The sequence below is a fragment of the Platalea leucorodia genome (genome assembly GCF_965183815.1).
Source record: "Platalea leucorodia genome assembly, chromosome: 11".
NCBI classification, from domain to species: Eukaryota; Metazoa; Chordata; class Aves; order Pelecaniformes; family Threskiornithidae; genus Platalea; species Platalea leucorodia.
Genome location: NC_138833.1, coordinates 1,614,380 through 1,628,757, shown reverse-complemented (window position 1 = coordinate 1,628,757; position 14,378 = coordinate 1,614,380). Strand labels below are relative to the sequence as shown.

At 37.2% G+C, this 14,378-nt stretch overlaps 1 protein-coding gene across 1 annotated transcript in view; it reads right to left on the bottom strand.

The window, feature by feature from the left end:
* The window catches only part of GABRA1 (gamma-aminobutyric acid type A receptor subunit alpha1), a 39,162-nt gene that overhangs the window by 24,165 nt on the left and 619 nt on the right, over positions 1–14,378 (bottom strand). The window contains exons 2-3 of the mRNA XM_082323926.1: positions 11,005–11,117; positions 894–961 (exon numbers count right to left, since the gene is read on the bottom strand). Of these exons, the coding sequence (XP_082180052.1) occupies positions 894–961; positions 11,005–11,117 (181 nt within the window). The remainder of the gene's footprint in view (positions 1–893; positions 962–11,004; positions 11,118–14,378) is intronic.

Sequence of the window (14,378 nt, the reverse complement as noted above, 5' to 3'; positions counted from 1 at the left end):
GTTTCCTTTCCTGTGGTAATTTTTTGTCTTTTTTTTTTTTCATCTTTCTTTTGGTGAATGTCTTTAGCTAAATGTAGCCAGCTACAAGGTTGAACTGTTTCCTTTTCTGGATTTAAATAAAGGCGGGCGTTGGTGTTGCCAGCATTCATCCCAACACAGGATCCAGCAGATATTAGTAGCCGCAGACCAGGCTGTCCCTGTCAGTAGCAACCTACTTGTGAAGACCCCATTTATATGCAAAATTTAAAAGCACCTTATCCGTATTTTTACACAATTTTTAATATCTCTTAAGACCAGGGCTCACAACATTTTCATTCAGTTTTCTGAACTTCTCCATCCCCTGCAGTTATCTAGCAATTTGATTTTAATATTCATTCTATAAAGAAGTGACACTAATTCTCTCATTAATCTGCTCTTCTCTTTCAGCAGGCGAGATCTAGGAAAGTCACTTCCCATTGATTCGTAGCTTTTAATATAAAAATACAGGTTAGACTGTACAGATGTCACACTGTAGGCATAAGTGTTAATTGCGTTTTAAGATGATGAACTTTCTCGGCAAATTGGATCAGTGACGTGCTAGCAAGGACCTGAGCAATCATTCTCAGAAGAATACGTATCCAAACCCTAATGCATTTCATAATATATTATGTAGCAAGTGTAAGATCTGTTAAAACACATTATTAAAGTCACCGAGGCTGCTAATTTCAGGGCACTTAAATGCGGTCACAGCTAGCACCTATGTTTGCACATAAAAGCTGACAGCATTTTGGAATCGAGGGTTTAAGAAAAGCCCAGCCTTAAAAGGAGTAAATAAGTATTGCCTAGATCTTTCATCCTCCAAATTAAAAAGACAAGAGAAAATGAAGGCTGTAGAAATATAGGCCATCACTTACCATATCATGGTCTGAAACAGGCCCAAAACTGGTGACGAAGATGTCAGTCTTCACTTCGGTTACACGCTCTGATGAAGCAGGAAATTAGGACAGTGAGTGTCTATCAACAGTCCGCATTAGATCTAACCACTGCCAATCCTCACAATAAATAGAAAAATTATTGCCTTTGATTAGCCATTCTAAAATTGGTCTACAATACGGTCCTGATAATTTATTGCTTCTAGAGGTAATTTCACAGTCAATATTGTCAGCAACAATTTTTTTATTACAGGGTTTCCACAGAACTTTTTGAGACACAGCTTGTGATGCCACAGTACAGCAGCCATAGTTCCACTGTGGCGTAAACCTTTTCACTCTTTGACTAATAAATCTTCTTGTCTGACAATATAAACAGAGCTGAATATTTTACACAGTACTCCAAAGTCTCATTGGGTACTCAGTGTTTCTGGGCAAGCTGAATGAAGGTCTCTAATAATTAACCCCGGGCTTATGAATTATGTACTTTGCATTGAGACAGAGGAACATAGAAGAAAGAGAGAGAGAGAATGAGAATACCTTAACGGTGTGTAGAAACGTAAAGATATTTTATTGGCATGAGTTAGAAATGGCTGCGTTACCCCTAACTGCAATAAACAAAAAGGAGTTAAAACTTTTCCAAATAAATATCAGCTAAACTTCTCTACTACAACTTTTGACTTATGTATAAATGTTATAGTGTGTAAATGTTTTAGATTTCTGTTTAAATTGATATGGGCACTAGCATTAGATTTCCCTTAAACTACCAAACTTGTTTTATAGGCCTCAATGATAGGTTAGTATAAATAATTCAGAAATCTGTAACTTGTAAATACCATAAAGCTAGACTTCTCTGTGATTTCAAGGATGTACGTTTGCTCCACGGCACAGTGCCCTTGGCCACTTGAGAAGAATCTAATGATTTTAGCGGTCACAGACGCTGAGTCTGAGACACCCAGAACGGTGCTGATCTCCAGAAAGAGCCAAACATCTGGCCTCTGCAGATCCACTGCTAAAAGGCACTCTGAGAAAGGCACAAGCTTAACCTGCCCCCTTCCTCTCCTCCCGCTCCGCGCACACCCCGTGTCGGTCGCTTCCGAACATACTGGTATCTTCTAGGCCACACATCACAAAATATTCACCTAGGATGGCATATATCAACATAACTCTGTTGATTTAAATATAGCTGCAGGGAGTAACACCACCTGGAGGCATAAACGCCAACAGCGTCGAGTGGAGCTCACCCCATCAGCTTTCAGAATTTACGGGGACCTAAGTCTGAATGCCTTTACTACAGTGCTCTACAAGCCAGCGTGGGGTTTTTGGTGGAAGTTTCAAATGCGGAAGGAGTGACACGTTTCTCAAATAACTTGCAAAAAAGAAATAAATTGAGAAATTCGGAATATTAAAAGTAATCCTAAAGAAAAGAGGCTAACAGAAAAGTACTTGTATAGTAAGCAACAGTCACACAGCAGGCAAAAATTTTCATAAGACTTAGAACTGTGTGTATGTAGCTATCTGTATAATGTGATTTAAATATTGTAAAATGATTAAATTAAAAAACTAATTTAATACAGCCCTCTGATTTCAAAAGACTTTGGACTGTTTAGATATGATTTGTTCCATCTGACAAGAAAGTTCTGACAGAAGAGAAGTGAAATAAGGAATCAAAATTAAGCAGCCAGTAACAATATAGATTTCTGTATCTGATGCAAAAGTCCTAATGAGAATCGGTGTTCTACAATGCACGTACAGGTTTTTCACTTTCATTCCAAAAAGTCTACAACTTCTAAATATATACAAATGTAAGCAGTTTAATAGAGATGTTTAATATATATGCAATAAAATATCTCCTTTCGTGAGACAGCAATAATTAAGATGTAATACTAGATCTGATTCTCCTGTCATTCTAGTAATGCCCTGAATGACACTTGTATTCTGTTAGCAAGTTAATGCAAGAATTAGGTGGTAGCAAAAGTAATCTCCAGGACTATTAAAAAAGTTAAAGGATGAAATTTCCAATGTATCATTCACAATCACAGAAAGTAAAATACTATGATGTGGCTGAATTGCCTAATAATATTATTTTTGTTCTTTATATCTGCGGCTGAGATGTGTACAAACTACAGTGACTACTGACAAAAGCATTGGCTAGGTGAAGTTTCCTCCTTGGCTGTCCGTGAAACTTATGTGTGACCTTGTCATTGTTTACAAGCTTTTCAACTGACTTAAAGAAACTCAAGTCTTCTCTTGACACCTAATTGGCTCTGGACTTTAATGAAGTTCACAGTGAGAATTTAGCCTTCTATTCCTGGCAGAAGCATATGGTTGTCCAGAAATTACTTGGCTTGGAAAAAAAAGTACTCTCTCCTTCAGCCCATCACTTTCACAAAAGTTCAAGAGGCTGTGGTCTTGTTTGAAACAGCTGGCAGAAAAAGAAGATGGAGATTTCACAAGGTCCAGTAAAACATTGCTGAATAAGTTCCAGCTACTGAATCACCTTTTCTTAAGACTGAGAAACTAATCTCAGCATGAAACCTATTAGCCTTTTACGTATTGAAAAGCGAAACTCAAATGACACTCTTAAAGATCTTTCATCCTGATTCCCCATCTCTCTGTCTCCTTTCCACTGAGGCACTTCCACTGGTGTCAGTAGGAGACAGAAGATGCTAGAAGCTCTTCAGGCACGATGCATTCATCCCTTAATGGTGTAAACTGAGAGTCCCGGCTCTGAGCAAGCCTCTCTTTAATATAATATAGCTAACCGATTTACCTTGCACAAACACAGAACATGCTCTTTGAATCAGCAGCGTATCACGTAGCGGTATCCTGAATTCTAGTTTTGGGAGACGTGGTCATAGCAGAGCGGTTGAGGCTTAAGGAAATCACTTTGAGGACACAAAATGGAAACTAAAGGCTTTGGCAGTAAGATGGAAGATTTCCAAGGGAGTGGAAAAATGAGTGATGCCTTTCATTTCTATATAATATTGAAGATCATTTAAGTGGCATGTAAGTCATAAGTAATAATAGAAAATTCAGAATGTGAACTCGCAAGAGATTGTGTTATCTTCATACCGATTACACTTTTGCAGACCATCTAATCCCAGGTCTCTTCAAATCCAGCTAAAACCACTGTACACAGCAGCAAATGATTTCTTTTTTCTTTGATATGTACCTCATTTTCAGGAGCAAGGAGAAAGTGTGTGTGAACACGCAGAAAAAGATTAGCCCCTCCAAAGCCATATGGAAGTTTTGAAATTTTTGTTTACTGTTTTACTACTTAGATGATTCAGCTGTGCTTTGTGGAGAGCTTCAGAAGTTGTGAGTCACTCCTGCACAGGACATGTGTTTACTCATACAGTTGGGATATATATTTAGAATCAAGGTTAACCATGTTCAGTTTGCAGCTTGATTACCATGGGAAGGCTTAAACTGTGCTTCCAATGCTCAGAATGCATTTTTCAGGAACCTCAAATCCTGAGCTATATTCAAAACCTTTACAATATCCCTAAGAACTAGAGAAAATTCTAAGTCATGGAACAAAACGAGCTCACGTCAGGAGCTGATCGGACTGCTGAGGATAAATCCATCAGTTGTAAAGACGTGTTAACCATGTCTCTTGACTATAGCATCTGTCTCATGAACCAGGACTAAGTAATATAGGGACATCTGTAGCATAGGTAACAATTCCAGTAAAAAAACGCCGAGGACATTATTAATGACTTCCTAGTTTTACTATAAGGCAACCATAGGGTCCAAGTAGTTACTGATCAGCAAAATAGCAACTGAGTACCACAGCTCGACACTCTGGAACATAGGCAACTGATCCACACAGAGCTATGAAAGCACCAGTCAATGGGAACTACTGTGATTTTACTGCTTACAAACTACTGCGTTTTGCTAATGATGCTAGACTAACGTAAACCTTCAGAATTAATAACAATAAATATTTTGATTTAAACTCCCAGGGAGCTCATTATTGCTAGAATTGTGATTGGATTACAAATTGAGAACAAAATAAGAAATACAGATTTATTTAAACAGCAGGAAATAAGCCTATTTATCATAGGAAACTATACATTAACTATTTCCCTTTCTGACTTGCTAGTATTTGAGCACAAGGCTTATTTAAGTTGTATATTTTGGTGGTTTAAATTACTTCCATCTTTTTTGGTAATGTACTTGTTCCTCTTGCATGTCTTGTGTAAGTGTGTGCTAGAATTATTAACATAGAGAAGACTTTTCCTATGGTTTTGAATGAAAGGAATTTAGATGCCTGTATAGCATGCACTATTACCACTAAAAAAAGTCACGTAGACTAATCACCCTGGCCGCATCCTATGAAGTATTCTGATTAAAGAACCACAACAAATACATTCATAAGAATTTTGTGCTGCTGCTTTTGGAAAAGTAGAGCCCAAAAGGGGGAACCACTAGTGAGCTGTCCTGTGATTGCCCAGCTGCAGTCTGTGCTGCTATGAAGGGTTTACGGGGAGCTGCACGGTGCCATGGCAGCTCTCTCCACGCCATTTAACAGCTCAAAGCTGCTCATATCCCCCCTACCTCCCTACTTTTGTATTAAGTCACTTTTGCTAGGGTCTTCTGTGGCTGTTTACAGTTGCCTTTACATCAATGTGGTGCCTACAGAGTGGAAAAAAGACCAAAATCAGTCATTTCAGTTTTTACTGAGTTAAGTATAGCACCTAGTCTTCCTTCACTTACAGAATTACGTGTAGGGGTCCAGAATTAGGACTCTCTTTTCATTTAGAGTAGAAACATTTAGGTTTAACTAAATTTTTATTACGCATACAGACGAAAACCATATTTTCCCTAAACTTTAAGTTGGCTCAGATATGAGTTCAAATCCAACAATTTCCTTTGGGACCTCAATCACCAAGAGGTAAGTTTATCATATATTTATAGATAATGTTCTCATAAAACTGAATTTTAAAACCTAATTAACATAATACTGTCAGGTTTATTTTCCATCACTTTAAATATAAGCACTCTGTGGAAGTAATGAATTGCCTGAGATGGACCGACGTTCCACTTAAGGACAGTCACACTCAATTTTGATAAACATCACACAGGAGAGCTCAACAAATCGCTTTTACTGATAGCATAAATCAAGTATAATTCTGTTCAGTACTGAAGTAATGTTGATAATCTATTTGGAATGATCTAATGGGCATTCGACCCAACTACAAAAGCAAGTTTCATTTAGGAGGATTCTGGTCTGCCTAACCAAACTCACTCTAGTTCTTCTTAGTTCTGTATTAAACAACCTTTCTACTACAAAGTCCTTCTCAAAGGGATAAACCACGTTTACAATTATAAATGTGATAAAGGGATAAATGATACATGTTATAAAGGGATAAAACACCTTTACATTACAATTATTCAAAGTTAAAAGGTCACAGCCCACGTGATATCTTTTAGTTTCAGAGAGGGGATGTGTGCACTGCAAAGGTGATAGTCACAAAAACTCTGTAGCTGCCCCTGATCTCATGAATCTCGGCCCCAGGTAGAACCAACCTGCCCTGCGCAAGCCTGCCCTCTCTCCACGGTGGCACCCCAGATCTGCCACGGCGGCATCCCAGGGCTCATCTCTACTCCCCACATGAAGACAAGCCAGAACAAAAGGCAACGGCATATCCGTTTATCTGAGGAACGTATTTTTTCCATCTTTTTTTGTTGCTTTTCAATTCTTTTAAACTCCAGCTCTAGATACAGTGGTTTACTATGAGAGGTCACCAGACATTGAGATGAATTTTCCTCCTTGTTTGACTCCTTTCCACCATTATCTGATCCTTTATTTTGCTCAGGATTGTGTATTTGAAAAGAAAACAGCATCTTTGTTATTTAGCCTATTTTTGATCACCTGTACTTCTAGGATCCAGATAGTTCCTACAGAAAATTATGCTATTATCTAAATGACTTCACTGTTTATTTTTTCCCTTAATGTCTAACATCATTTCCTCTTTTTCAGCTTCAATATGTTACTCTCTGCAATTCCTCCTCCTTGCTTTTTGTAAATTATTATCCTCTCATGGAGTTAATAGGTGTCCTCTAGTGTGATTCAGAATGTTTTTTACATTCATTTTGAAAATTCTATTTTCCAGGCATAAATAACTGTAAATGTAGTTATTTGTCCATGTTTATGGATGGGTACAACAGATGCCATTTCCTAGCAATGTCTGACTAAGTGACTATGCCCACATATGAAGGAGGGAAACATCTAAATAACATAATTTATATCAATAATTATTGATAAGGAGTGCAAATGTGCCAATGCATAACATAGTGCTATGTGTTTCTTTTAAAGAAAAATCAGATTCATTTTAGCCACAATGCCATTTTTTAAATACCAAGCATATTCAACCACTGTAACTTTTCCCCGTGGGTCACCTACTCCATTTTTTTATATTCTTGTTAATGAGAACTAATTCCTTCGTTGTTTAATGGCAAAACGCTCCGAGCTGCTCACTTAATTTCAGAGATGGCCTTACTGGGTTATCTGATGAATAACAATTTTCATTCCCATACTCTTTATGGAGCATATGTGGTTTTTAGTTTTCCTTTTGAAGTGGTACCTCAAAAGAAGATCTAGAAAAAGGAAATGGAGGGCTTAATATTAACCCAGCACTGATTCCATGCATGCTGAAAGAGTGATTTAAAATTCAGTACCTCTAAATTTTTCATTATCTTAATGCTCCACCTTTTAACCTGGCTTTCCAATTAATATATAGTATAGCTCCAACAATGTATCTTTGTAATGAGATCTCTCCAGGAGCTTGCTCCTGGCTTCATCGTGCCTCATCTGCCTCACCAGGGTATTTCTACCAAACAATGAAACTGTTCATCACACTAATAGGAAGCCTGCAAACTTGGGATAGAGAAATACCATTGTGTTTATTTCAAAAAGGAGGAAATTACTCCTATAAGCGAGTAGAGCAAGGTCAAGATCAAACCCCTTTCGCAGTTCATTACAATTTTGCAGTAAGCATATACCTTCTTGTCACCGCGTTCTTCATGCATACACGTAAGCACAAGGAAGGAGAAACAAACAAAGTGACTGAAGAAACTCCATCATCTACCTTTTCTTCCATAGGTGAGAAAGAGAGAAATTGGTTCTCTTTTCTGTTCCTGTTCGTGCACAGAATTCTCCCTTCCGTAGGTGTATCTATTTGAAAAACTGCACCACAGAAGGAGAGGTCGTGCAGGGATAAGCAGAGAGCTTTCTGCAGTGTGCCCCTTTCTGTAGAAGAAAGTAACCGTACCACACAATGTTTTACTTCATCTGCTGTTTCTCAGAGGGCATAGAAAGACCAGGACAGACAATTTTGCATAACTAGAAGAGTGCTATAGTGTAATCAGTGGTACGCAGATTTACATTGTGCCTAACAGCGTAAAATTTATCAACATAACATGTATGTACGAGGGTCTCTGGTCTCTTAAATTCTCCGATAGCTACATCACAGCTAATATGGAATGAATGAGTTTCAGACCTAATTCTGTGTATCTAAAAATGCTGTTATATTGGTAGCTTTCTTAACTTTCTCTTTAGAGTAGATAAAAATCGTGTTCTGATTGAAATATTTAATAAGAAGACATCACCGATGTTGGGAAGAAAAATGAAACCACTGCTCTTCCATATACATTTTAAAATTCCCAGCAACAGATCATGCTATAATGGAAAGCTATTGAACTTCCAGCTCCAAAAACTGTGCTATATTTGACATATTGATTTAGATTTCTCATTGGATACTTTTACGTATGGACCGTTTCAGAATACATTTCCCCATTACACAAAGTGTCAAAATGGAGTCATCTTGAGGTTCTTAGCTCATATTTAGGTACCTCAGCAAGAAGGTTTTGCGGAGGTGAATTTCAAAATTCCTAAGCAAACCCTCTATTATAAATTGGGACCAGAACTGAAAACATTGGCCTAGATGCTTGTCCCTAGTTTTTGGAATCTATAATTTATGTCTTTGGAATAAAGCATTATTCAACAGTCAAAAGAGTAAAGCTACTTCTTACTACATCTGATTTTAAACACTAATTGACTGCCCACAAGTTCATTAGATGTGGGATTTTTTTAAAAGTCCTGGTACTCTTAGTTCTAGTATTCGAAGCTGACAATTATAAAAGATAAATTAAATTTACTCCGCTGAACTGACACTGTGAAACTGTAATGTACCGAGCAACAGGGAAACAGCGATATTCAAGGTTCTTGGCTACAGGCAGGAACATGCAACACAATTCAAAAAAGGAGGGATGCAAACATTATTTAAACTTCTCTAACCCTTGGTTAGAGAAACTACTCCAATCCTGCCTTCCCTCCACCCCGTATTTCCCGTGCTCCACTCATTTTTGCTTTTAACCGATAGTGGTGCAAACGGCTATTAAAGTTGGCGAAGAGACTCATTCCCTCCTATAGAAGCAGTTACATTAAACCATCTTTCTGTCAGGAGTAAATTTTAACTGGACTAGATGATCCTTTCGTGAGGTGCACAGACCTGTTCTCCCAGTACACCCTTGACGTCTGTCCTCAGAAACATACATACGAACACACATACGGAAGCCTCTGCCCTGATGTGCTTAGTTCTCTACATTGCAATCCAGAGAATGAGAGAAAAGCCTTTTCCTGCGTCTCCCTTTGCTCTCCTAGTAACTGTTAAACAAATCATAATAGCTACAAAACTCAGAGAAGAAATCATCATGGGCTCAGATTTTCTTGTAGGCGTGTACCAGACTCTACACAGTTCAGAAAGTTTCGTTCATTTATTGCCTTCTCTGCTAGGTTTATTTACTGGGATATAGTAGCTGACTGCATTGTACAGTTGCATTAATCAAAGATTAAGGAGCATTTATTTCTACTCTGGTCCAAGGGTTTACAAGTAAGCAGGCAAAACTACAGGTAGATAAAAGTAAAAAGTTATTCTTATTTTGTTGCGTATTATCTGAAATTGCAGCCAAAAATTTACAGACCAACCCATTTTTAAATGTGCTAATTAATACTTTATAAATAGAATTTTATCTTTAACCATTCCTTGAAGTCGGTGAAGTCAAACCATTGAAGAAGTTGGCTCACAATTCAAGAACTGTTGCAAGATGGTAGCCTCAAACCACAGAATAAGCTTACTCTCAATTACCTTCCATTTCACCCGCAGGAGACGGTATAAGAATTCTTTATGTAATACCCTGTTCCTCTTATAATGCAGTTCCTCTGAGAGCTATTATGTGAAACAGGTTGAACTACACTTTGTGGGTTGGGTTGCTTTGTTTTATTTTACCTGAAGAGTCCAAAAGAAAAAAAGAAAAAAAAAAAAAAAAGACATCTGAAAGCAGTAAAAGCAACCTTCCCATGCACTGGAAAGAACAGATTTGTGCTTGTATATTTAGGACTTTCACATTTGTGAACAGTGAGCTTTTAAGACCCAATTTTGGGGTCGTGTCACAGTACAACACATCAAAGAGTGAATGTAGGGATGCTGATAAAGACTAGGCTTTGTAACAATGTTTTTATAGAGATGTAATTGCTATGTGGTTTTATACCTTTTTATGGATTCAGCACCAAGAGCAGAAGAAGAAAGACATTTTTACCAATCTGTGAAGACAAAATGTTACAGAAACAAATCCTGACATACTTAAGTAGGAAAAAAATCTTATAAACTTCTCTGAGACTTTTATGACTAAGGTTGATTGATGCTTTCACTTTTAAAACCAAATCCTCTTATGAAGATAGTCATAGAGAGATGTGCTGCTTAGGCCTGATTCATAAACTTGTCATTTGTTGGGTCACAGGTCATATTTTATTATCTTTTATTCTTCATACATTGGAAGTTTTAATACGTATTCGGAAGTCTTCTTGAATTGTGAACCATTTTCTTCTTCTTTTGCGTATAAGTGTGAGAAAACCGAGTATGTGAAAGACAGAATGGGCATGGTATTTTGGGAAAAATGGATATTACGTATCAGCATTATTTTGTGTGTATATATAAACAGAACTAAAACAAGTATATAATGGATAAATAACATTGTTTTAACTGATTTTTATCTATCAGGTAACCTGGAAAATTATAATACAACACACCTCCCAGTCCTGGTCTCAAGCGGTTATCGTAACCATCCAGCAGCCGATCCAATATTCTGGTAAATACTGTGGTGTTGTCTTTAAGTTCATCTTGTGATGAGGTTTGGCCGTAGCTGAAATACAGAACAGTTAACGCTGAAAAACAGTAATCCACTAATAACCTTACAAAACAATAACTCCAAAATCTGTTTAATCTTCCTTATATTGGTTCATGGTCACAAAATCTTCTCCATAAAACAAGATTGTAGTGCTTTATAGGGTTCTTTCACTTAAGCATTTTCTTCTTAAATTGTACATTTTTTGTAAAATCAAAGAAAACCAGTGCCTCTCTATAAACGATGAGCAAATAGAATGTCACTTCCTTAACGTTTATCTCTTTATTCATTAATGGTTATAATATTCTAATTTGTGTTCCTCAGGAAAAGGCTCGTTTGTCAGCAAAAGATAATGTGTTTAATTCATAATAGTTAAAAAGGGTTTGCATACAAAGATGTAAAACAGTAATTTAGAACACTGACACTTAAGTGCTGAAAATAAATGTTAAAACAAAGATAAAAGAAATACTGAGATGTCTTCTTTATGAATCTAGAAGTAAACCAAGTAAGCGTGCATTTTCATAGGTCGGTATATAATTTTGCTTTGTTTTATTTCCCACTGTCCTTTAGCAGTTACATTTGGAGGAATACCTCCACCTTTTCCTTACAAATGTGTAACGAAAACATCTGTTGATACGGAAATCTCTCATGTCTATAAAGCTTCGCTTACAGATCCCCAATGTATATCTCTAACTCAGCCAAAGGTCCTGCAATTTTGCTTGAACAAGGATAAAATTAAGCTCTTTGAACTCAGCTACCAAAATCTTACTTCCAGCAATACAAATCAGAATGAAATCCTCGGGCTTAGTGGTTTCTGTCTGCTGTAGATGACATCAGAATCAACCTTTTTCTTAAATCGGAAACCTTTACCAAATACCCTGTCACAGATGATTCCCTTAATCGTAGATTACAGTTGTCTTAAAGCCAAACCCAGTATCGTTTTTTCATTCATTGCTGGGAAGACTTCCATTATAAACATGTGTAGTCATCATGACTAAAAGCGAAAACACTGCTTTCCAAAACATCATTTTGACGCGCACATTGCTACTGAACTGGATAAACAGTGCAGTGCCAAAAACTTTTGTTAGGATCGGGTCTAGACACAGAAGTGTCTCTTCCATTGGGCAGCTTGTTATCCCTACGGCTACAGCGCTGTACGGGTCTCGGTGCTCCGCCGGTTGTTCCTGCTCGAAGCAGCAAAGACCGTCTGACAAGGAATATACTGTTAGGTGGAGTGATCTGCTTCTATTAAATGAAACACCTGCGAAATGATTTTTTGTCAGCTGCATCAGTCAAACATCCTTTGTGTATTCCACACGTATAGTCCACTTGTATCAGAGGAGGAGGAAAGATACCCTGAACATAGGTACTCTGGAAATGCTTCCAAGTTATTTTGCAGTACAGGTTTCAATAAGTAACACTACAAATTCAAACGAGTTTCAGAACTGACTCTCGGAGAAGTTTTACTAACTTCTGGGTTATTTCAACAGGACGTGACTTTGCAGAGAAGCATTTTCAGGGTTTTTTGATGCATATAAATCACTGTTTCTAATGAAGACGACAAAATCTCCAGTAGTTTTAAAAAATACTGTGAACTTCCTCTAGCCAAATCATATAATTTCACATAATAAAAAATAGGTGGATTTATATTTATTTTTCATACCTACAGTTGCATTTTGAGTCACAGATATTAATATTTTTTTTCTTTTATGTGTCCTATATGTTGCCAAATAACAAGTTCTCCTGCTGTCTCCAGTGAGCATTATTTTTCAAAGGATCATTCCTCATACGCCCTATGTAGAATTGCAACACAGGACTTTTCACTGGGTTAAACTTTATATTAGCACTCATTGTCAGCAAACAAGCTGCTGTACATACATATCTCAAGGATAGCAGAAGGTCATCAGGATTAAGGTGGCAGAAGGATATAAAAACACTTCAGACGTTTTCGTGGTAAATAAATGGGTATGTTTGCGGAAGAGGCGCGAGAAAGATGGCCTAGTGGCAGTGCAGTCGGAAAGGATGCGATACGATGCAGCGCTTCCATCCTGGCTGTCGCATTTGTCAGCACCCTCACCTGTTCTTCCCACCATTTTATCAGAGGTAAAAAGCACCGTCAGGGCTGGTTTTAACTGACGTATGGTCACAACAGGAAGACTGTGAACGTTTATGCACATATAAAGTATACTGTAGCTCCAGAGGGACTGTGATTTTTCATTCAAAACATACCTATCAAAATAGTCTTATTGCTGTTTTTTTATGACAAGAAGAATGATAGGGGAAGACTGTGTCTTCCTATATCAGATACTTTATCTAATTCATCAATTGTTTTTTATCATAAAGGATAACAGCACTCCAGAAGAAAAGGCAAGGGAAGTTACTATGACAAAATGGCTTTAGAAACACATACATTTCATGTCAGGTGTGTACATTTTGAGGAAAAAAGGGACTGTATGCGATTGTGTTTTCGTATTAAACCACAGTATAATAAAAAACTGTGCACTAACTCCATCTACAGGTCATTATAACAGTGACACACCGTGTAATTTTTAAACAGTAGTGCAATGCGTTTTAATTCTCACTTTAAGAATGCACATGCATACATTCTAGATATAATGAATCTATGTACACATATATATGTACACGTATCTATATCATAAACATGTTTTCACAAAATTCTCTAGCTAGGCCAGATGAAGTACTTCATGAATACTTCAAATCTCACCTTTCTTAATATATTATCAAAATAAAGGTATTTCTTCTAAAATGTCATGTTTATTCAATACAGCAATTGTAACGTGAATCACCTGCTTTTATTCTTTTTTTTAAGAGGAAACACTTGTGCAGGTGAACCTTTGCCCCTTTGCCCACTCTATTTAAAATCTTCAGGGTACCCAGAAGATAAGTTTATCTAGAGCTGCAAATGCATAAGGAGACACTCTGGAGATCAAGGCACAAATACATCTTTTAGGGATCACTATTAACAATACAAGATTTCTACTGCTTTTCGGTCATTAGGTAGCATTATTGACAGGACCTTAATATTTTTAAACTACAGAAATATATCTGTGAGTCGTCTTAAACACCTTTACTGAATTTTGAATTGCAGAGAGTACTACAAGTATACTCCAGACTGCTTTACAGTCTTTAGTTAACCTACTAGTTGTTAGATGAGGTGCTGTATGATTACAGATTGTCTTAATACTAATGCTACTTTTAGATAATGATTTCACCATATATTCCATAAACATTCAGCACAGCGTGGTCTTTCAAACATAA